The sequence below is a fragment of the Panthera onca genome, chromosome B2 (assembly GCF_046562875.1).
Source record: "Panthera onca isolate mPanOnc1 chromosome B2, mPanOnc1 haplotype 2, whole genome shotgun sequence".
NCBI classification, from domain to species: domain Eukaryota; kingdom Metazoa; phylum Chordata; class Mammalia; order Carnivora; family Felidae; genus Panthera; species Panthera onca.
Window position 1 is genome coordinate 53156908 of NC_138343.1, and position 26073 is coordinate 53182980.

General features: G+C 36.8%; 1 protein-coding gene across 1 annotated transcript in view; it reads right to left on the bottom strand.

Moving 5' to 3' along the window:
* Window positions 1-26073, bottom strand: part of COL21A1 (collagen type XXI alpha 1 chain) — a 125790-nt gene that overhangs the window by 62489 nt on the left and 37228 nt on the right. The window contains exons 9-10 of the mRNA XM_060615790.2: window positions 15160-15213; window positions 15016-15069 (exon numbers count right to left, since the gene is read on the bottom strand). Coding sequence (XP_060471773.1) covers window positions 15016-15069; window positions 15160-15213 — 108 coding nt within the window. The remainder of the gene's footprint in view (window positions 1-15015; window positions 15070-15159; window positions 15214-26073) is intronic.

Below are 26073 nucleotides of genomic sequence, written 5' to 3' on the forward strand. Positions count from 1 at the left end.
TTAATATTTTTAAAATATAAAGAATTTGGGGCAGCTGGGTGGCTCAGTCAGTTAAGCATCCGACTTCGGCTCAGGTCATGATCTCACGGGTTCATGAGTTTGAGCCCTGAGTCAGGCTCTGAGCTGTCAGCACAGAGCCTGGAGCCTGTTTCGGATTCTGTGTCTCCCTCTCTCTCTGCTCCTCTCCTGCTTGCACTCCGTCTCTCTCTCTCTCTCTCTCTCTCTCTCTCAAAAATAAATAAACATTAAAAAAAAAAAGATCACTCCATTGAATACACCCTCGACACGTTGTGTACGGTGTTAGAAAGTGTTCCAGTTTCATCCTTTTGCATGTAACTGACCAGTTTTCACCATCAACTGAACAAACTGTCTTTTCCCTGTTGTAGAGCCTTACTTCCTTTGTTATAGATTAATTGACCATGTAAGTGTGGGTTTATTTCTGGACTATTTTGTTGTATTGATCTATGTGTTTGTTTTTGTGCCAGTACCATACCTTCTTTGGATTCTGTCTCCCTTGCTCTCTGCCCCTCTCCCACTCATGCTTTGTCTGCCTCTCCCAAAAATAAATTAACATTTAAAAATATTTTAAAATAAAATAAAATATAAAGAACTTCTACAACCCAACACCAAAAAAAAAAATCTGATTTTAAAATGGGCAGAGGACCTGAACAGACATTTTTCAAAAGAAGACATACAAAGGGCCAACAGACACATAAAAAGACACTCAATGTCAGTCATCATCCAAAAAATGCAAATCAAAACCACAATGAGGTTACACCTGTCAAAATGGCTAAAATCACAAAGAAGTAACAAGTATTGACAAAGATGTAGTGAAAAAGAAAACTGGTGCACCCACTGTGGAAAACGGTATGGAGTTTCCTCAAAAATTAAAAATAGAAATACTATATAATCCAAATGCCACTACTAGGTATTTTCACAAAAAATTCCAAAGCACTAATTCAAAGATATATGGCTTCCTACGTTTACTGCAGCATTATTTACGATAGCTAAGATATGGAAGCAGCCCAAGTGTCCACTGATAAATGAATAAAGAAATGTGATATGTATATATACTTGCATATATAATGGAATATTATGCAGATGTAAGAAAAATGCTATTTGGACCTTTCAATAATATGGATGGACCTAGAGGGTGTTATGCTAAGTGAAATAAGTCAACCTGAGAAAGACAAATACCATATGTGGAATCTAAATCCAAAACAAATGAATAAACAAACAAAAAGCAGAATGAGATCTGTAAATACAGAGAACAAACTGATAGTTGCCAGAAGGAACAGCAGTGGAGGGAGGGTCAAAATGGGTGAAGGGGAGTAGGAGATACAGGTTTCCAGTTATATAATGAATCAGTCAAGCAAATAAAAAGCACTGTACGGGGAATAGAGTCGATGAGATTGTAATAACATTGTAGTATGGCAGATGGTAGCCACCTTTGTGGGGAGAGCAATATAACATAAAGAGACACTGAATCACTATACTGTACACCTGAAACTAATGCAATGTTGTGTGTCAGCTGCACTTAAATAAAAAAAAAACATTTTTGAAACTTAAATCTTAATTTTTAAGAAAATTATTTATTCACATATTTTAAAGAGCAACCTAGTTATTAGAGTGTTTTAAAACCCTCCCAAGGCCGCTCTTTTTTTATTCTAAGCTTCCGTATCTCTATGAGCTCAAATCACGTGGTCACACTGCTACCACAGTTTCAGTTTCCAGGCTTATCTACTGACCTTCCTCTGTGAAAAGAAGAGAATCAACCTCTCATACCATCATCCTCTCCCCATCTCCACTTGTAAGAAGCAGAGATCCCCTTAACTTTCTATTAAAGCTTTGGTTAAATCAATAGTCAGCGTTTCTTATATTAAGATTCACAACTAAGCCATCAGTATGTTGATTGCTTGCCTTTTCCTGACCAAATGTTTGTTTTACCTACAGTTAACAATAACCTGTTTTGGTAAGGGGGGAGGGGGTACACTAGTTTCCCATAAACTTTCTGTAATATTGAACTCCAATCTATCTCCAATTGTCAAGATCACTTCAAAACAGAATCACATACATTGCAAATTTGATATTCTTTGTCCTTCCTACAGCCTTCTCACTTATTTCAATATACATTTGCTGTTCTATCTGTATTTATTCCCTTGTTAGGGGAATACATCATCCAATAGCTTCCTCAAAAGGAATTTATGGGAGACAATCTTTTGAAACCTTAAATTTCTGAAAATAACTTTATCATATTCACTTAAGTAATTAATTAATTCACATATAAAAGTATGGTTTAGATTTTTCTTTCAGACATCTGTAGGCCCTGCTCCATTCTCTTTTTGACATCAGTGTCACCAGTGAGATGTTTGAAGCCTTTCTGATTCTGATCATTTGTATATGGCATATTTTTGGGGGGTGGTTATAGTGTTTTCCCTCTTGGAATGCTTGTAGGATCTTCCTTTTGGTTAGGGTGTGTTACAGTGTAAAACTGTATAATATTAAGCATGGATGTGGCCTATAATCATCCATTATGCTAAGCACTATGGAAGACTTTTCATCCATAATGACCCCATGCTTACACATGTGGACTCAGACCACACACCCAACTCCATCCACATTTCACATAAACAACCTTCCCTCGGCTACCTCTAAGCATACTGTGTTAAAAGGCTCTCAGCAAGACAGAGACAAGAAAGAGGCCTGCAGACCGTGGGAATGGGCCTGGGGTGGTCTGTACAAGGAGTGCCAGGACCAAAGATCTGGAATGTGGTGTACAAGTGGATCACGTGCTACAGGACTGTCTCTGTGTTGGCCCTGAAGACGCAGTGTGTCCTATCAAGGAGCTCAGCTGAAGCAGGATCTATCAGGAGTTCTGCATCTCTGAGGGCATTAATGACCATTTTTCCAAGTCTTCACACATCTTTTGTCAGTTTCTTTAGACTTTTTGGTATCTTTAATTTTCCTAAGATATTTTCTGGTTCCTGGTGGTCAGTTCACCTGGAAGCTGATGATAAGCTCTCACTGAGTACTGTTCATTGAGATTCTCTATACATGGTGTGGTTGGGTCATTTCACTAAACAGCTCTGGATATCAGCGGATTCCCCATAGAAAGATCTTCTTTGCCTATAGTTTTGTACATCTCCACCTTTTCTTTCCAGTCTAGAAACCCTCAGTCTTATCCTCCCCAGATAATAAACTTTCAAGTCCTACCACGGTAGAAGGGAAATTCACTTAACTACACAGAGGTGAGGAAGGGATAGCAGGATCTCACTGTTCTTAAAGGAATATTCAACCATGTTTTCATTTTTAGCTCTACCTTCAATCCACCTCTATTTTCAAGAATACTTTGTATTACCATTTCCTAAGCTTTTGGGGTACCTGCGTGCATGTGTGCACATGTATGTGTGTGCACACACACAAACAGGATTCTCTCTTAAATGAATCGTATCTCTTTCTATTTTAAGATTGAGCTTCCTTGGGTCTTGGTGGGAGTTTAAGAAATAGAGAAAATGTGTATGTTTTACCCTTCATCTTCATCAAGAAGCCCTAGTGACTTATTGATACTTCAATAGTAATATCCAGAGCACCTTGCCCTGTAGGAGATAGGTTCACAACAGTCCACTGTTACAGGAGACAGGACAGACACAAAAGAAGGAAGATACAAGTTGAAAAAGTACGTACATGGTATCATTTCCAATTATTCCCAAGTGTCCTAGTGGACACTTTCCACTAGGAGGCTTTAAACCTCCTGGACAGGGTTGCTATGAACTCTTGTGTAGGGCCCCAATATTCATTCAGACTTATCCTGTTTTATTCTGAACCAATTTCATTCCTTATCCACTCTGGTTAATTGCAGGAAAATCTGGGAATGTACTTATCTGTCTAGACTAATACAATATTGGCCTTAATTAAAAAAAAGCAGCTTTAATTTTAACAACAGATCTATTTCCACAGAAATATTCCTTGATTTTCCATTAGTGAAAGAATGGGAGCCATTATAAAATAAATTTTTACAGAGAAGGAGCCAGGGCTGAAAGTCCAGGAATTCCCTTATCGTCTCCCATAATAATTGATGGAAAATAAAAAACAGAAGTTACATTATATTTCAGATCCATCTGTATTACATTTGGATCCTTTACTTTATAAGTGTATCTGATACAAAAAGTATACTAACTAATGGTTATATCCAAAAATCTATTCGCCTTATACTACCAAGAGAAGATTTTTATCTGGGCACATAGCTTCCTAACTAGTGACTATACTTCCCAGTCTTCTTTGCAGTGAATGGCCACATAACTAAGTTCTTGCTAGCAGAATGTGTGGGGGACTATGACATGCAACTTCACATAATTGATTAAAAATATTGTTATGACTTCTCTTTCTCCCTTTCCATCAGATTACAATGCAGGTAAGACAGTGACCAGTGATATAGCCTTGACTGTGTAGAAGAGAACGACATTCTCAAGGAGACTAGACCAATAAGAAGGAAAAACCTGAGTCCTTGAATAAGTACATAAACTGACTACATGAGAAAAATAAACTTCTTTCTCATTTACATCACTGCATTTCAGGGTCTGTTTCTGGTCTAAACAGGAATTTTTTTTTTTTTTGGCTTGTAAAGAATGTTTTCTCATGGGTAATAGCTTTCCCTTGACTACTTAAATTTTCCAGTAAAGATTAAAAACGATCTGTGTGTGTGAGAGAGAGAGAGACAGAGTGAGAGAGAGAGAGAGAGAGAAGATCCACTAAAAGTCCACACATTCCAGAGCTTATTAGTCCTAAAATCCAACAATTTAACCAAGGAATAAAAGAAAAAAATAAATTTAGGGGGAAAACAAGAGAAACAACAAGAAAACTGGGTATTTGGGTATTTCTTTCCCCTACCATGTATATGTAGACTCCTAATTCAAGAACCAAAACTACCTTTTGGAAAAAAAATTTTTTTTCCTTTATGCTTGGGGCAGGTAGGAGTAGTAACCGTTTCTATAGAAAGAAAAGATTAAAGACTACCTGAGCTAGCTCTTGACTGAGCTGAAACAACTCCTTGATGGTCAGGATAGACTAAGTTACACTCTTGATAAAATGGAATTTAGGGGGATAATAAATACTTGATAAAAATACAGAAGAAAGGGGGAAAATTAGGATTCCCTATTAAGACTGCACAAAGTCCCAACTAAGACTTCCATTCTCTGGCTACAGGTTATAGAAGACATAATCCTCAAACTTTAATTTACCAGAGATAACAAACCAATCTCAGATGAAATGAAAAGACCAGCAGCATTCACCGACATTCGGATGGAAAAATTGAAAATCTGGACAAAGCTACCCTCACATGTACAAGCAAGAGTTTTTAAGTAAAATAAAAAGGCAAAGCATACATATTAACACATAGCAGTTAAGAGGGGAGAGGAGAGAGAGGAGAGAAATTTAGTGAGGAAATGGTTGAGGAATATTGACACAATCTACAAAGTACTGAACACAAAGTGTTACCCAACCACACTGCAGTTAACCTCTGAACAATGCAGAGACTGGGGGACCAACTGCCATGTGGTTGAAAATCCACACATAAGTTCTGACTCTGAAAATTTAACTACTAATAGCCTACTGTTAACCAGGAGCCTTACAAATAACATAAACAATCAATTAATGCATATTTTGTATGTGTATTATATACTGAATTCTTAAAATGAAGTAAACTAGAAAAAAGAAACCATGAAGAAAATAAGAGGAAATATGTTTATAATATTATACGATATTTACTGAAAAAGAAATCCATTTTTAAGTGCATATATGCAGTTCAAATCCATATTGTTCACCTAATTATGCCCATGGTTTAATATAAGTGGTTGCAAAGAAGTGGTAAAGTTAAGCCAAAATCTATCCACAATGGGCATGTAATGCAAAAGACAAATAAATGCAAATAAATGCAAATGACAAATAAATGCTCTTGTTTGGTCATCTGCTACTGCAATCTAAGCTAATTAATACAAAACTTGGTATAGTAGGAAAAGGACACTGCCAAAACAGTATTAAATAATATATATGGCATTGGCTTTGAGGAATGAAAAAAATTAGTTTATGTTTAGAAAATGGCAATTCATTTAATATAATGGTAAATATTTGATAAAAATTTTTACCTTGCAAAGGTAAATAATACATCAAATTAACTTAGAGCTAGAGGCAAAGAATTAAGAAAACAGAATGCTAGTATCATGAAGTGATTGGTATTGGCTATATTTGAAAGACCCTGTAAAAGAAAAGAAGCTCAGAAAAGAATCAGCCAATTTGCAAGTAGTAATGAAAAGCAATAGACCAAGTCCGAAAACATGGAGATTGTAAGATACAACTTTGTTCTCATCACTAATAGGTAAAAATTGAAACTGGAGAGGACCTTTAAAAGAAGTTCAATTAAAATAGCCTCTGTGAAGAATCAAATCAAGGGGGTGGCCATAAACACTATTCTTAAATGCTCTGAATCAGTGAGTGTGGGTCCAATAAATTCCTTCAGGCTGGACAGAATGGCTCAAGAAAAAAAAAAAAAAAAAGCCTAAGAGTGTAAGAGTGTAATGGATGTCTGATAAATTCAAGTCATCTATCATTAATTATCAATAGTTAATTAATTAATGCAGAGAGGGCCATGACTAAAGCAAGGACTGTGGATGCTGCCATTGGCTGGAATCAAAAGCCAAAGATAGAAAATTGGAAATATTCATCTGTTGTTGAGAGAGTTGTACTACCAAAGAAGCCCTAAACCATAAAAGACTCCACAACTGTTTGAAACTTTAAGAAAAACAGTCACCCAACATCACCATTTTTAATGTTTTTCTATCCAGTTGTGACTAGCCACTGAATTTAGACGAAATACAGAACAAAGCGAGATTAAAAACTAGAAGGAAGAAAACAAATCATCGTTAGGTATGATTATACATCTAAGACACCAATATACCTAATACCCTAAATCACTAATTCAGTTAATTGCTGCTTTAAAAAGGTAATATATAAAAAGGTTTTTATATATAAATACTAACCAAAATGAAAATATATTAAAGAAAAGGTTCCATTTATAATAGAAACAAAGGACATAACAATTCTAAGATATAAACCTGAATAATGTTTAGGACCACTATGGAAAAACTCTAATATTTTATTAAGTTTCAAGATTGAAAATAAAAAATTAAATAAGTCATAATCTTAAATAGGAAAACTCAATATTGAAATTATGTCAATGATTCTGTAATTAATCCATAAATTCAAAGGAATCCTAATTAAAACATGAATAGGAATTTCTAAAATACTGAAGGAAAGATATTGAGCTTTATCTGGAAAAAATAAGCATGCAAGTATAGCCAGGAAAATTTTGATGAAGAAGAATAATGAGGAAGTACTAGGACTGCCAATATTAAATCATATTATGAAGTGACAACAATTAAGAACAATTTGGTGTTGGAGAGGATGTAGACAGATAAATGGAACAGAATGGAAAGCCAAAAACACCAGACCCAAATGAAAATGGAAATTTAGTAATAATGATGAGTTTTCAAATAAATGGAGAAAAAAGTGATATTCCATAAATGTTGTGGCAATTGGATATCCATTTAGAAAAAGAGAGGGAAAAATATGACTGCTCATCTACCTTTACTCGAAACAACAAAATTTTAAAGATTAAAATATAAATTAACAAGGTCTAAATATATATTCAAAATGTTATAATGTGGAATCCTTCTATATAGACACAAACATAAGGAGAGGAAAAAAAATATCTCTACCTACATAAATATTTAAATTTTATGTGTGGCTGAGATTCCAAAAGCCAAGTCAAAATACATAATATAAACCAGGAAAAAATATTTTCATACAATTTATGAACTGTAAATAACAATCAGCTTTTAAAAAAATCAACAGCCCAGTAGAAAGCAAAAAAAAAAAAAAAAAAAAAAAAAGATATGACTAAAAAGCATATTACAAAGAAGTAACAAAATGTCCATGACAAAGTACTCTACCTTAATTACTAATACAAAAATGCAAATCAGACCAATACTATTTATAACTTGTACTGATGACAATTAAAAACCTTAATGAAATTCAGTTTGAATTTGAAGAGTTTGAAGAAAGATGGGGCACCTGGGTGCTCAGTTCATTAAGTGTCTGACTCTTGATTTCATCTCAGGTCATGATCCCTCAGCCCCTATACATGTGAGATCCAGCCCCTATACATAAGGCTCTGCACTGACAGCACAGAGCCTGCATGGGATTCTCTCTCTCCCTCTCTCTTTCTGCCCCTCCCCCATGCATGTGTTTTCTCTAAATAAATTGTAAAAAAGACTGTGAGCAAACATTTTCGCACACTTGCTGGGAGGTACAAACTTATTACAAGTTAAATAGGCAATTTGTATCAAAGTTTAATTATGCATTTAATCCTTTGATCCTATAATAAATTCCAGTTCCAGGATGTTTTCCTATGGATATTCTCAGAAAAAAAATACTGGGATATGAGAAATATATACAAAGATGTTCATTCCAGTAGTGTTAATACATACATACACACATACACACATGCACACAAACACACACAGCAACATATTAAGAACCAGAACATCCCTAATTTAGAGATTTCTTACAGTGGATAAGTACAGCCCGTAAAATATATAGCTGTGATTAACCTTCTGCCTATAGTTTCTTTCATGAATTGTTAACTCCCCTGTAACTTATAGAGATTTTGAGTATGAAACTTTTTTCTTCTTTTTGAGAGAGAAAGAACAAGCACCAGTGGGGGAAGGGCAGAGGAAAAGGGAGAGAGGGAATCCTAAGTAGGCTTCATGCTGTCAGATCAGAGCTCTACTACTGTATCCTAAGCTGATGCTGTGCTTCTAACTAATGATAATTTGCTGAATATGCAAAATATTTTCATTTTCTAAAATACGGTAAATACTTTTGATTCTTCCAAAAATATTCCAATAAAATAATTATTTTGAGGAGTCACAGTCCTGATTGCACCCGAGCTTACAAGAGAGTAGATTCTAAGAGTATACCAAGATTTACAGTAAGATGGTTCCAATTCCACAGGTTGCTTCCAAAACTCTCATGACTCATGAACGTGGCTTTGATGAGCTTGTCCATCCTATAATCTGATCTAGAATCATATCGTTTTCAAAGTCACGATTATTTATGTGCGTTGTTAAGAGAATATGAAAACTATTATTTTAAAAACCTCATTCTTCAAAAACTTCTCAGTGTATGCATGTGTTTTTAATGCATAAAATGCTTTGTTCAGTAGCATAGGCATATAGTTCATAGATGTACATGGAACTACATGCCCAAAAGTCTTTTACTGCAAAGAGCTCACAACTTAAAAGTCTGATAATCTATGATCTAGAGTGAACAATCTCCCTTCACTTGAGAGAGATGGAGAAACAGGAGTCGTCTCTCATGGCACAATCGGTACAATCTAATCTCTTTCATCCAGTTCCCCCGTCCACCTATCTGCATGGCTACTGACAGGCATTCAGGAATTCTCTTCACAGTGCAGGCAATAGGGTGAAAAATGAACAAGTCACATGGTTCAAAACTATTCTGGCCAATGCAGAAAACAAACAACAACAAAAAAAAACAGACTAAAATCAAGACATTTTATTTCAACCCCCTGATTCTTGAGTAACTTTAGACAAATGATTTAAGTTCTTCATTCTTCAGTCATCCCAGCTGTTAAGTAGGAATCACCTACTTCACAATTAATATAAAATCGGCATAGTACTGCTTACTCTAGTAACTTCATAGGGCTTTTTGGGAGGATTTCATGTGATAAGAAATGCATATGGATAATATCGATACAAAACATGTCTAAAAATAAAACAGAAAAAGTGTACACACAACAATGAACGCCTTCAAGCACCAATACATCAGAAGCCTTACATATCTTGGATTGTTCCTTGTTCTCTCCCATAAAAACAAATGGGAAGCTCAGGCACTAATGATTTACTGGAAATTGTTTAAATCTGCTAAAATGTTTCCTCTCTTTAATACAGCAATGGGCAATCCCCTTGGGTTTGGAAATCAGGACTGAACTGGTCAGGCCTAGAAAAAAGGTAGGTTCGTGAGCTCCTACTACAGAAGCACTGCCATAGCTTCTTAGTGACCACAGAGTACACCCAAAAGAGAAGATGAGAAATGGCATTTAGAACCAACAAAATATGAAGCACTCTGTAAAAATCAAATGTAAGTTTCAAGTTTCTCAAGGGATGCCAGTAAAGAAAAACAAAATGGGACAGAAAAAGGCATTGCAGCCAACAAGTGAGGCGGGACCTGGAATTAATGATTCTTTTAAATAAACTGAGATGCTGAATCCATTACAAAGGCTTAAAAGAAAAGAAGCTGCAAGACCAGAAAACAATCAAGACGTTGTAAAAGTATCCACAGAAGTAATAAACACCTGGGCACACACAGGTGAACACCCTATGTACACAAGAGGCACTTAACAAAACCTGACTTCAGAGAATATTTAAGGAAGGCACAATTAGTGCTGCTTTTTTGGAAGAAAAGCCTCTAAGAAAAGGATATAGAAGGAAAGTGTGGTACCACACCATCCATAAAAAATACAAGAAGTTTTTCCGAAAATCCCTGGTTTTAACAATTCCGGTTTCTTCATATTCAGATGAAGCAAAGTATTTTATTAGAAAACAGAATGTGTGGGGCACCTGGGTGGCTCAGTCAGTTGAGCATCCATCTTCAGTTCAGGTCATGATCTCACAGCTTGTGAGTTCAAGCCCTGTGTTGGGCTCTGTGCTGAAGCCTGGAGCCTATTTCGGATCCTGTGTCTCCCTCTCTCTCTTCCCCTCCCCAGCTCATGCTCTCTCTCAAAAATAAATAAACATTAAAAATTTTTTAAATAAAAAAAATAAAATGTCATGTGTATGTATGTATATCTAATATTTTTTGTTTATTAACTATAACACTGATCACATAAATATATTGCTATTGATATACTTATCACAAATACGTATATTTATATAGTTAACAAATAAATTTATATTCATTAAGGTTTATATTTAATAATATTACAATAAATGGACTCATTAAGGAAGGAGAGGAAGGGCATAGGACTGAACTCAGTTGGCAACACTCCAACATTTAGTGAATGAATATAGAAGACAAGTCAACAGTGAAAATGTAACCAACGAAGGCAAGAGAAAATCTAAGAAAATGTGCTATCTTAGAAGCCAAGAGAACAAATTGTTCCCAGAAGAAGGGAAAAGTCTGTTGTGTCAAATGCTGCTGGGACATACAGCAAGATAAGCAGAGATCATTGGAAAACACTGACCAATGGACTTCAAAGATGGTAGATACTAATCTAAATACACAGCAGAAGTGTGGGATGGAAATCCTACTAGAGTGAATTAAAGGGAGAAAGGGAAGCAAGAAAGTGCAGAGAGAATAAAGGCAAATTTCTCTAGGGTATTTCTACTATAATGGAAAGGAGAAATAGGGTGGTAACTAAAGGAGACTATATGGTAGAGGAGGGGGTTCAGTTTGGTTGGTTGTAGATGGGTCAGCCTTTAGGCTATTGGTAAAAAAATTAACTAAGAAAGAAAAAACCATGACATAGCAGAGAAGGGCTAATTAATAACACAAAGTAATGGAGAAGGATAGGATCCAGAACATAAGAGGAGGACTGGACATTATGGACAGTTCATCCATATTAACAGGAAAGAGGGCAAAATTTAGCCACATACACAAGTAAGAGGGTAGACAGTCATCGACATCATCTTTATCATCACTAATTTATAGGTGTTTAATTTTGGCCAAGTACATGATAGCCTATTTAACCTTCACAACAAAACTATGAAGAAATACAATAGCACTCACTTTCCAGATTTTGAAATCCAGGTTTAAATAGATTAAGAAGCATGGCTAGGGAGTTAAGCAGTCTTAATTCAGAGCCCAGTCTATAAACCCATAACTGCTTTAAGCCTCCCACCCTCACCCCCCTCCAACCTAGCCATGAGCACACCACTATTTGGGCCTTGGGTGGTGGTGTTATCAGAAAGCTACACAGTTTGATTACCCTCCTTTTCTGAGAAAGAAGAAAAAAGTGGCAACTTCACTAAGCCAATTCTATTTCTCCCTCTCATGTCACTCTTGGCTTTGTTTTAATTTTTTAAACATTCTTTTTTTTTTTTTTTGTCTTCAGACATTGTAAGAAGTAAAACCACTAATATATACTAAGTTGGTCCTTTATTCTGTTCTCTCCACATGTATATAGGCACTCCCTAATTATAATTAACCATATAAATCACTGTAATACCACTTAATCTTTTGACTTTGGAAGTGCAGTCATGAAAGTAAGGGATTGATTTGAAGTAAGGAAATCTCATTCCTCACATTATACTCTTTTATGGACACTAAGGACAATGGGAAAGTAAAGTCTTGAAGGGCAATTTCAATGTTAAATGACCTAAAGAGGAAATTAAACAAAATGTGTAATTCACTCCATAATGAGACCTTAGATATAATTAACATATTTTATATCTTAAATCCAGAAAAACGAAGTGATGAGTTTGTACCAAGTTTAGATAGGTTAAAAAAATAAATTACTATCTCCCATGTGTTGAGAATTGAATTTTCCATAGAAAGTTTCATACTCAACTCAAAAACCCATAAATACCTATCATCCCATCAACACAACTTAATATAAGTTTTAACAAAATATATTTCTCCCTATGATTTAAATACATGGGTCTCCTTAAAGTTGAGGAAGTGTTTTGAAGTACGTTTTCTTAAATTCCAAAGAATAGCTTCAAAACATATTATAAAATGAGTTACCAATTGAAGACCATTTGGTGAATTGGTGCTCCTTTTTAACTTTATAAATCGGTGGGGGGGGGGGGGAGGGGGACCTGCAAAATCTATACACACTCTACTGTCTGATATGGGAGCAACAAATGCTAAAGCCAGCAAGAAAGTGCATGTAGTTTTAATTATCTTAAGTGGAAACTCCTACTATGGGAGTTCTCAGAAGAAATCCACAAAATGGAAATGATTCTGGGAAAATATCCTAATGGAGAACAGTGTTGTGTGGAACAATCTCTCAGAGGATGCTATGTGATGCCTGGAAAAAATGTCCTGTACCACCACAAGTCAAAGTCATCTCAGGGTCTATTTTTCAACCTTCCTATTTCTGAAAATTAAGGAAGTATATTCTAGAGGAAGAACCAAGGAAAAGTCTTTAACTTATTCATTTACTGCAACTCTAGATAAAGAACACTCTGAAGCCACAAGGAATGTGGAGGAAATTTAGATGGCACAGCGCACGGTGATCTCAGGCCCACAGGGACTGTGTCAGATCAGACTTTATACCCAAACAACAAATTTCGGAAAACAAGCAACTCTTGAGTGGAATTATTACTGGACTGAAAACAGAGACCTTCACATCATCTTCACTCATCTTATTTTATTCAAGAGAATGTATGACTTTGTAAAACTCATGCCCATCTATGTTGAAGACAGTACCATGACCCCATCCAACAGAGCAGTTAAAGATGTGACTAATCAAATTATTGCTATTCTTCTACCTTCAAACAGGCACTTTACTTCAATTCTTTTAAGATGAATAAAAAACACCCTCCTTTTTATATCTGGTTTCTAAAACCCAAGTAAAGGGAAAAATAGACAAATTTATGCATTCATCCATAGATATATTCATTCATATACTCACACTTTCATTACCTCCCTGCCATCCCCAAATCAGACTAATTGTGACAATGTTAAAAAACAGCAGTGATCCTGTAAACCAGAATATAAGTGAGGTGTCTGCCACACGGACTCCTCAGAACAGGTATCTTCATGATCTCAGTGGAATCCCCCATCACCTGGCAGAGGTCAGGCTATCCCTCTCAACATCGCCACAGCATGAAAGTATAAGACGTCTGCCATTCCTACAGCTCCAGCATGCTCCCTATCACCTCTTAATATATACCTCCATTGTTTAAGAAAGGCAGAGATTTCTCAGTGGCTGAAAAGATTCATAGAGGCCACATAGAAGACAGGAGGATTTTACGCTGCTTCTTCAGGAATTTTATTGACTGCTACTGTTGCACTCTGTCCTTTAACTCTCCCCAGATTATAAAGCTGCCCTGACCTATTCCATCTTTTCTGGCCACTAAACCTCCTATTTGCCCTTGGGATTGTTTCAACCCATGTTATGCCCATGACATACGCCAACCTACCCCATGCTACATCCCAACTGCAACCATGCTACTTGGATGAACAAAACAGAACAGTACAAAAACAACTGTTTATTTAAGAAAGACCCTGTACCAGAGCACCTGGGTGGCTCAGTTGGGTAAGTGTCCGACTCTTGATTTCATCTCAGGTCATGAGGTCGGGTCGTGAGATCAAGCCCCACGTCAGGCTCCTTGGTGAGTGTGAAGCCTACTGAGGATTCTATCTCTCCCTCTCCCCCCCTTGTGTAGAGACAGACAGACAGAGAGAGAGAGAGAGAGAGAGAGAGAGAGAGAGAAAGAGAAAGAGAGAAAGGCAGGCAGGCCCTGCACCAGGAAACATAATAAATATTTTTCACACATTATATTGTCTCATTTGATCCTCAATAAACCTATGAAAGAAGCACCAGATAGGTATCTATTAAGGAGAGGGACATATTAGAATTGGGCTATCTGTGGCTAACAGGAACATATTCCATTCACATAGTTCTCTCCCTTCTAAGAAGGTAATCCCCCCCTCAGAGTTTAACCACAAGGAGAGAACATGGGAACACGGCATCAGGGCAATGCCAATACCTGTTTCATCTGACAGTGGTCATCTAGTTACAACGTATTTCATCTAGTGACAAAAACCTGCTGTGAGCTTTATTAGCCAATGACCACTGACAAATTTCTGAGCCCACATATCTTGCAATTCACCAAGGTGAACACTACTGAATGGGAGTCGTCATAGGTAACATCCTTTGTCTTCCTTGAATGACCAAAGTGACTGGACACATTTTTGTTTGTGTGCATTTACCTTTTCACCATCTCTCCCTGGTTCTCCTTTGTAACCTGGTAGTCCTTGAACTCCCTAAATCAAGCACAAAATAAAATCCGGTTAGTTATGTTTTGGGTTCACTAGAAACGATAATTCTACAATGTGTATCTATGAATCACATACTTGTATGCCAGGGGATCCTGGGACACCTGGTGATCCTGCAATTCCTTGATATCCCTAAAGAAAAGGAAACACAAAATAATTAATATTTCGTCATACTCACTAAGAGCAGGAATCCAGGATTCACTCTTGTCTGGAATGTCTTACACTTAAGACTTCACTTGGTGACTGTTTAAGAAACAAAAATAACAAAGTTTCAAATGCTGAATAAGGAATTAATATCCTCCAGTCTTTAGGGAAACGGTCTCAAATATCTCTAGATTAATAAAAATAAACAAAAATGCTTCAATTAAAAGGAAGATTTGGATTTGCAAAAACAGAGCCAATGTTCACAGCTCCCCCCCAAAAAAACGTTTTGCACACAGAAACATATTTAACATATTCGAGAGAAAAACACATAAGATTGGAGGATTATACAAATGGACTACATTTTTAAACCACCTGATTAATGGCCATTTGAGTTAATCCTTGGAATAAATTAAGACTTGATAAATGTTATTCCTCAGAGTAAGTTTTTAACAGCCTTTGGACTGCTCATTTTAGAAAGCTGCTGATGTTATCCATGAGCATGGCTGTGACATGTCTCCCCCACCTCCCAAGGCTGGGCTGTCTGTTGAGGCAAGGGTCACTTTGGTCTCCACTGCTTCTTACATATCCCTCCAGAAACCGGGCCTTTGGCAAAACAGCACAACTGTTTCAACAAGGCAAACTATTCATTCTTCACTCAGCACATGGCAATTAAACTCCAGAACAAACTTGCAGGCCCTCAACATTTGTCTAGGTTTCCCTAGGTCAATGTCACGTTGACTTAGACCACCTGGCACCTGCAAACACATTTCACGTTCTTATTCAGATCCCATCTCTCTCGGGTCTTACTGTTTGGATATAGCTTTCTGTTGTCAACAATATTAAAACAGATGTCATTAGTGTTTCCAATTACATCTTCATTGTTAAATCCAAAAGCTTCATTTCCATGTGGCTATTTACGGTTGCTTTTTGTATTCACCCACTCACTTGTCAGCACATTTTTAGCTATGATTTTAGAGATAGCAAAATTCCCTGCTTTACCACTCCCATTTTCAAATATTCCTTTTACTATTTGCTAGGTCTAACAATACTAATAACATTAATAGTTGTCTCAGCAACATCAGTCTTATTGGTTTTCTCCCTTTACATTCACTCACATTTTTTATTCTGTAAAACGCTCTCACTCTCCAAATGATAAACTATATAATTCCTACCACCAAGCATGATCCTTTCCTTCATACTCTTTCAGTTCTTCAGAGTTTATCAGAGTGTATCATCACGCTTCCTCCAGGATTTCTCAACAAATTCTTCTCTTGAATCCCTGTGCCCAATCCTTAAACATTTTGCTTCACCAGTGAATGAGTCTCATAACAAACCTTTCCACGCTCCATATTAAACAACCTGCAGCTTTCAAGCCCAACATATGCTCTCTGGGTGGCCACTGTCTCAAGTGTCATGGGATTATGTGCCCCCTTGATATGGGAAACCCAGTCCAATTCATTTCTTCATTTGCAGCATTGAACAGAGCATTTGGCATTTTGGGTTAATCAAACTTTAGAAGAATTTACCTTCATGTAATCCACACTGCATAAAATCCCTTTCCCGAAGGAACAAGGTTATGTTTGGGCCGCTACCGGTAGCAAATTCAAGTTTTAGTCATGCCTTCGTGTTCCCAAGAATGGTAGGAAGAAAGAACAAAGTCAATTCACACCGTTTGCTCAGCCTCTTATCTCTACCACTCTAGTTACCACTGAATCTCTTTCCTTCAACCACTTTGCAATCAGATAGGTCTGGAATTAAATTTCAACTCTGTCACTGGTAGCATATGCCCAAGAGAGTTAGGTTACTTATAACTGCTGCCACTTAGGATGCCTCCATATCCTTCAAAAACCTGTATGCACTTCTCTGGACAGTCTGATAGGATTTACAACAGGCTGCCATAATCGGGAGAAACAATAATAGCAATGATTTATACAGAATTCACCAAAGTCCAGATTAAGTACTTCACTTAATTCATGTAACCCTCACAATCACCCTTTAATTAATGTAGGTGCTGTATTATCCTTATTTTCAGATGAGGAATCTGAGGCACATAAGATTAAATAACTTGCCCAAAGTTATTCGTTAGTTGATAGAGTCAGTAGGAACACTCTCTTATCAGAAAATGCTTCATGGTAGATCTGATCTTATGATTCTAGGATAATTAATCAGATTCAAAAAAGCATATTTGCCAGGCTGCTTTTAAGTTGTTTAGAATTCTGAGTGCCCAAAGAATATGAATGTTCATAAAATTCCTCAAAAGAAAGTTACCATGGAGATTGGCTATTTATCAAAATGGCCGGTCATCTGCAAAGTTCACTGTAATGAATTATTTTTTTCACATTTTTTCAAAAGTTAAGCCAAATGTCGTATCTGCTTTATTACTTTTTTTACAAAACGAATCTTTTGTAGAAGATCAAAAGCTGTTCTCTTCTTCGAAGAAGTAAATTAATATGATCCATTTGTTAGAGAAGACACATCACATTTTAATGGATTAAAGCAATGTGGAGATGCCCCAGACTGTGTTCCCAGCTCACCTCTGACTCATAATGTGACCTCAGGCGGAGTGTTCATATCCCCAAATCCTGGGAGGCAACTCAATAAAGTGGAAAGACAATGAATCTTGAAATTGGAAGACCTTGGGCTGAATTTTTGCTCCTCCCTTTACTTTCTACAGGATTTTGACTAACTTTGCCTAGCTAAGTGTCAGTTTCTTAACCACAAACCAGGATAACAGTGCCCACTTCACTTCTGAAAAGAAACAAATGGAGTCACAGGTGAAAATGCCTGGCAGATGCTAAAAACTCAAATGTGAGTTTTTCTTTTTATGTTCTTCAGATTCAATGGCTACTGTACAAAACCATGAGAACACTTCTGCAAAATGTTATTCTGTAGCCTTAATGGGCACCACTAGCACATGAGGAATGGCAGATCCAGTCATCATCATGATTTAACCCTTTTCAAACATTCATATAGATCTAATGGTGAACATGTGAACAAGGCTTCAGTGTATTTTATAATGGCCCTGTTTGTTTTGTCTTTTGAAGAACTGCAATACAAAAAATAACAAATGCTTCCCACAATATGAGAACCAAGTTGATGTGGGATTTTTTTTAACTTACGGTGAGAGGCATTCTAGAAAACTTAGTTATATAAAGAAATTCAAAGATTATTTTAAAAGCTAGAGGAAGCATGATTAGTAACAAAATTAAGAAAAACCAAAACCACATCCACGCTGGGGGATCCCAGGATAAACCACCAGAAGAAATTGGATGAAATTCAGAAAAATGAAATTTGGACTAAAAATCAGGAAAATAAAGGTTAACAGGGAGGAATATTACAACACACAACAATTTCCAAGAGGAGCAAGAACTAAACACTGGTTGACTCATAGCAGGGTACACTTGAACAAGGAAAATGCCCTGAAACAGAAAAAATGATAAGCTTTCCATATAGCTCACTGAGTTTTTATTGTTCTGAATACACAGGCTTCTGTGTTTTCAGGTGGGCCTGCAAATTTCACATGATCTTTGATCAATACTGTTCAACACTAATTTTGCCATTTTGCAATTATTAGCAGGTCCAAATATCCACCCTACAGCCATGTGCAAGATTTCTGACAGTAAAGTCTTTTCCACGTTCACAGAAAGTCTTTTTGTAAATGAGTCATTTTTTAGGAAAAAAATATTCTCACTGCCAAATTGTAGGGTTGAAGAATACAGAATCAATTTAATTTCCTTCCATGATTCATAGTTATAATGCTCCAGGAAAGATGTATAGCATTGAAATGGAAATTAAGGAAATAAAATCAGCAAATGTGCAAGGGTCACAATCTCTTCTGAGCCCAATTCTGATCAGGCCATAAAATATTCTGCCAATCTAAACATACAGATCTTCTCAAGTAGTGAGGAGGATAGAGTAATCAATTTTCTTTCAGTGCTCTAAACTCTAAAAATGAGAATAAAATACAGAGAAATAATTTTGGATGTCACTCTTCTTTCTGAAATGTAAGAATGTGATTCAAAGTTTATTCTATTACATTAATTTTCTTCAAAGTTTTCCAAAATTCCCACAGATACTCTTAAGTATACAGCCATGGTAACTAAGTAACCTAAATCAAGTGTATATTTTTAATATCCACTGTGGATTCTTCTTGCCACCAGCACACTTTATAGCTCAACATAACTAAATTCAAAAAATATTCATAAATCTGTCTTGTCATGTGTAACTAATGTAGAAACTCATTTGCCACCTAACTGAACTACCAGTCCAATAGTTTATATGCTTTAACTGACTGCTCAAATTACTTGACTAATACATCTCATTAATATATGTAAAATTAAACCCAAGCTAAGATCTAAGAAAGAACTGGAATGCTATGGGAGGTGAAGAGTAGATAGGGAAGCTTTCTGAAGAGACAAGCTCAAAGGAACACTAAAGGAAGCACAGTGCAGAAGAGGAAGCCCTTCAAAATGTGCCATGAAGCATGACAAGATGAGACATATCCATGGAGACAAAAGAGACAGCACATGGGGAAGCATGCTGCAAACAAGACTGGACAGTAGACTGCAGCTTTCATGCACAGCTTGTGGGTCTTATGAAGGATTTTTTTAAATATTTATTTTTGAGAGAGAGAGAGAGTGTGAGCAGGGGAGGGGCATAAAGAGAGGGAGACACAGAATCCAAAGCAGGCTCCAGCCTCTGAACTGTCAGCACACAGCCCAATGTGGGGCTTGAACCCATGAACCGTGAGATCATGACCTAATCCAAAGTTGGACACTTAACCAACTGAGCCACCCAGGTGCTCCATGAAGGTTTTTGGTCTTTAACCAATCCACTATACCAGAGGGTCACACAATCAGACTGCAGCTCTGAGAAGCTTGCTTGCTACACTATGGAGATAATTATAAGTGGCAGGGAGAAGCAGAAAGACCAAGTGGGAGGTTCCTGCAGGAGAGAGATAATGGTAGGTAGAACCTGAGTCCATTCAAGTTGTATTTAATTCAACCTGATGATGAGCTACAGGATGTCAGGAATCTGAAGTTATAGTATGATGCCCAGGTTTCTGATTTGTGCAGTGGATGGCAGATAATGTATCACTAACTGAGTGGGGGAATCTGGAGTAAAATACTATTATTTGGTTGCCAAATAATAGCACAATTTTTTTAATGTATTTTTGTGGACTAACATAAAAAATTTACATTTGACAATGGGAAGCTATAGACTTTTGTTGGGGGACAAAATTTCTACTCAAAGCAGACTACATTTACTATAAGTGAAATTTAATCTATATCTAATTCTCCCACCCTTAAGTAAGAGTGGATGAGTGATAAATATGGAACACATCACCTGCTTTCCTATGATATTTTGCCTTGAGCTTAAGCACATAAAAGAAAAACACTGCCTACCTTTGACAACCTCTATAGATGCAGCTTGGTTCTCAGATTCACAAAACTTAATTAAGCTTAGGTAAATTGCCTCATTCCCTGAGTATGACTGCACTTGAAGTTATTCTAAGCTTATTTCAAAAGGAAAATGTACAGTGTTGCTGGATGGCTCAGTCGGTTAAGGTCTGACTCTTAACTTTGGCTCAGGTCATGATTTCACAGTTCATGAGTTCAAGCCCTGAATCGAGCTTGGTGCTGACTGTGGAGTCTGCTTGGGATTCTGTCCCTCCCTCTCTCTCTGCCACTCCCCTGCTCACTCGCACTCTTGCTCTCTCAAAATAAGTAAACATTTAAAAAAACAAAAGGAAAATATGCAACTTTTTAAGGTAACCAATAGCATCTTTAGTAGTTCTTACTTCCTAAATTTCTAATAATAACATTTTCTATTCAAAGAGAAGTGACCAATAACTAGCCTCATTCTCTTTCTGTTCTGCTATATTTTTTCCATAGTAATTACCACAATCTGATATCACTTATTATTATTATTATTATTATTATTATTATTATTATTGTATAGTCATTATTGTTGTCCCTCCCTAGCGGAATGTGAGCTTCAAAATGGCGGGTTTTGTCTTTTTTGTTCATTGCATATCTCCTCAAACTATAACAGTGCCAAGAGCAAAGTAAATACCCAATCAATGTCAGGTATATGAATGGATGAATGAAAGAATGAATAAGAAAACAAACATATAAATGTTTATGGTGCCCAACCAGTCACTACTACTGATGGCTCTAAAATAATGGCAGAAACAGCCCTGCATTCATACAGATTACAATCAAAACAATACAAAATATAAGCATAAATTTATCTTTAAAATCACACATGCTAGTTGTGTTATCAATCAATTCCTTCAAGAATTTAAACAGACAAGTAATGGGGCGCCTGGGTGGCTCAGTTGGTTAAGCGTCCGACTTCGGCTCAGGTCGTGATTTCGCGGTCCGTGAGTTCGAGCCCCACGTCGGGCTCTGTGCTGACAGCTCAGAGCCTGGAGCCTGTTTCAAATTCTGTGTCTCCCTCTCTCTGACCCTCCCCCGTTCATGCTCTGTCTCTCTCTGTCTCAAAAATAAATGAACATTAAAAAAAAAATTTAAAAAAAACAGACAAGTAACATTTCTATAAAATATCTACATACACATCATTATTGTATATACTATCCATAATATAAAAAAAAAATAAGTAATGTACTTAAGAGGCCCATGAGGAAAACATGGAGAGATCCATACAGGAGATTTACATAAGGGGTGTGTTCGAGAAAAATGAATTAGCTAGTGGACCAAGCTTTGTCTAGGAAAGCTTTACAGAAAAATTTTAAATCACATTTTATTTTACAAAAGGGAGATAAACTGCCCAAGTGGAAGATAGTTCATTTGAGGCAAGTGGTCCAAATTTTAGTTTACCAGTAAGACTCTCACGAGGGGTTTGATCATGCATGTGCATGTATTTTATAGTACAGGGAGACAGTGAGACAATAAACCTTTTTGCTAAAGGAATCCAAACTGAGGTGAAGTAAGAGCTCAGGTAGAAATAGTTTTCTCTAGATGTGTATCGTATACACATTTCAGTAAGCCTCTTCTTACAATTCTCTTTTCTAAGCTAAGTAACAGCCATTCCTTTGGCTTGTAACCTCACGTACCCCATTTTCCAGGCCTTAATCTTCATGGCACTCAGCCCCAAATTGCCCACAGCTCTTAAACTGTTGAGTCCACAACTGGCACCATGTTAAGAGTCTGAGGAAAACATAAAAACTTGTCTCATGGGTCTTATTGTTCTACTACTAATTATTCACCTCCTGTCACGCTTACTCTGCAAACCTAACTGCCAGATTTCTTCCCTTTCCTTCCATTCTCTACCAACACTCTTGACTAATTTTAAAACAGCACCTCTTGTTTGGATTACACCTGAGGTACAGTCAATTCTCCCTGACAGACATTCTTCTGAGTTTTCACTCTCTCCCCATCTCTCTCTTGTAAGTCAAATCCAAATTCTACAATTCCCCATAGTATCCAAACCAAATCTAACACTTCAAAAGCAGGACTGTCATCTTTCTTAATATAGACATTATATATTTACTAACAATGCCAAGTATTGCATCAGCCTTTCAGGCAACCCCATTACAAATCCCTTTTCACCAAGGTTAAATTTAAATAACACATCCCAGACAAGTAAGAGCCATACGTTTATTTGGGTTGAATTTCACTACATTAGAACAGCCATTCTCCAAGTTCGCTAAATCTTTTTGGATCTCCATGTCACCGCAAATGCCAAAATAAATTCCAAAAGTGAAGTCAAGAATTAAAATTCTCAAAAATCATAATACAGTAAATGAATACAGTAATGTTCAAAAAAAAAAAAACACTGGAAGAAATAACAGAACATTTAATTGTGACAAAATTTTACATTACTAGAAATTAAAACAAAACTATAAACCAAATAAATAATTAAAAGAAACATTTACAACATAGATGTCAAAGAATTGATTCTCTTAGTGTATAGGAAGCTCTTACTAATCAACATGAAACATACTATCACTCCTATAGAAAAGGACAAGAGGAAAATCACTCTGACTGTCAGACTTCTATATTCAACTACCACTTAAAATTTATACTTGAATAGGGGCAGCTGGCTGGATCAATCAGTTAAGCATGCGACTCTTGACCTTAGGGTTGTGGATTCAAGCCCCATGCTGGATGTAGAGATTACTTTAAAAAAAATTTTTTTAATCTTTTTTTTTCCTTCAAGTAGGCTTCACAGCCAGCGCAGAGCCCAACACAGTGCTTGAATTCATGACTCTGAGATCAAGACCTGAGATCAAGAGTTGGATGCTTAATGACTGAGCCAGCCAGGCACCCCAAAAATAATCTTTAAAAAATTCTACTTGACCATCTGATAAAATTTTAATATATCCTAAACCAAACTCTTAATTTCCCTTGCCCTAGTTTCCGTATCCATCCTTCCACATCTCACTGGAGTCTCCTTTGACTTCTCTCCCTCAAACTCAGGCAGGGTACATCATCAAATTCCATCAGCTCTAACTTCAAAATACCCCCAGAAAGTCGCAGTTCTCTTTGCCTCACTACTTACTATCCTGATGCTAGCTGCCATCATCTTACTCTTGGGTTATTTTAAGAGCCTAACTGATCCTGCTTGTGCCCTCATCTCCCTAAAATCTATTCTCAACTCAGAAGTTAGAGTACTTTTGTTTGTAAGTAAGTTACATCACATCAGTCCTTTACTTAAATCCTCCAGTGGTTCCTCAGTTCACTTCAACTGAAAGCCAAAGTCATCACAATGGCCTGAAGAACCCTATTTGATCTCCCCTCCTTTCTCCCTCCTATGTACACAAATTCATCTCCTACTAACTTGCCCCATCCCTCGTATTTGTAGTTTGATCAAGTCAGGTAACTTTGAAATTCCCCATGTGTGTTGACTACTTCTGTAAAGTTGAACCCTCCATAGACAGCTAGCCACTTTCTGGAATCTCTAGATGGCACAGGGGTACAATGAAGGGGTGGGGGTGGGGACAAAGAGGGGTGCTGCATCATGGAGTGGGGCTCATTGACCAATCTATTCTTCTGTCTATTGGTAGCACTGTGCTATCAATATTCCTGAATCACTTAAGCCAATAATACAGAAAACCAACTCCAGATTTTGACAGTTTATTCTAGCTTACCTTTCTCTCTCCGTAAATGTGATGGCCTTCACGGAATCTTAGAAAATCAACATTGGACAGAACATGGGCCTCATCTGGCACCATCTTCTCATTTCCCAGATGAAGAAACTGAGGCCCATGAAACCGAAGCATTTTTTAAAAGCAAAACAGAGGGCAAAACAGGCTCAGATCTCTCCAACAGCCAGCAAGGGCTTTGGTTTCATAAAGTACTTTAGTTCATGAAGAGTACTTAATAATGACAGAAAACAGACAGAAACAAACACTACTACAAAATCATAAAACAGTCCTATATATTTTCATAGTAGGCCTTCTTTCAAAAAAAATCAATGTCATAGCAGTATAATGTCTTTACTAATAGCACTACTCTGAACTACCTAGCAGGATATAGAAATATTTCCCCTGCTTCTCTCTATATAATGATAGAATAGCAAAATAGTAATATGCTCAGACACTGCTGATAGAAATCAAGAAAGGAGGGGAAGAATTTGAAAATCGCTCTTTCATTTTGTTTGAAGGCATTTTCCTTATGAAAATTAGTATTTCTCCAGAATGGAATAATTCCTATTTAAAGCTTTAGTTGACTTGGCCTGGTTATGTGAAAGAGATTCAAGCTGCTTATTGAAGGGGATTGCACAGAACCAAATCCAAACAAAGCAGAATTCCCTTCGAATTGTTCCATCCAACTTTCCTTGGTCCAGATGGCTTCAATCGCCAGCCAGAGACTCCACCCACACCTTCCCACTCCCGCTGTGCACTGGCCCTGGACACACACTAATGACCTTCAGCTGTTCTGGCTCCCAGACTCACTTTCTCTTCCTGCCCCGACTCCTATCTCCTACAGATTTCCTACAGGGAAAAGGAGAGATTTAGGAAAAGTTGCACCTTTGGGTAAACAGATTAACATTAGAGAAACCGTTTCTTATTGCTGCTGTAACGAATTACCCCAAACATAATGGCTTAAATGAACACACACTTGTAGTTCTGTAGGTCAGAAGTCCAACATGGCTTTAGGGAGCTAAACTCATCATGTCAGCGGGCCTGCACTCCCTCTAAAGGTTCTAGGGGGAAAAGTGCTCTTTCCCTTTACCAGCTTCTGGATGCTACCAACATTCCTTGGACATGGACACCTCACCCTGATCTGTGCTTCTGTCATGACATCTCCTCCCCTGACTCTGACACCCCTACCTCCCTCCAATACGGATCGTTGTGATTATACCGGCCACTCAGATAAATTTCCACAGGATAATCTTTGCATCTCAAGATCCTTGATTTAATCATGTGTGCAGAGTTCCTAATCAATACATTTACAGGTCTTAGAGATTAGGAGGTGGACATTATTCTGTCTTTTCTCTAACATCAGATATTCTCTAATACCATCTAACCTCTAATATCAGGTACTATGTACCTATCCCTATAACTATACATAAAGTCATATACACATACAAACACATACACATGTACTCAATAAGATGACATAATAAATCCATTATAGCTTAGATAAAAGTCATAAAGCAATATCCATGATTATTAGATCAGGCTTATTGCAACTAGTTTCCAGTACTTCATTCATGACAAAATATTTAATAAGGAAAAAAAAAAAGCAAACTAGAGCTGATAGCCTGTGAAAAGCTTGCTCAGCACTCACCTCCATATATTGAATAACTTATACTAAATTATTATTATACAATTAATATTAATTCTATAACTAATTTAATACAATTATAATTTAATAC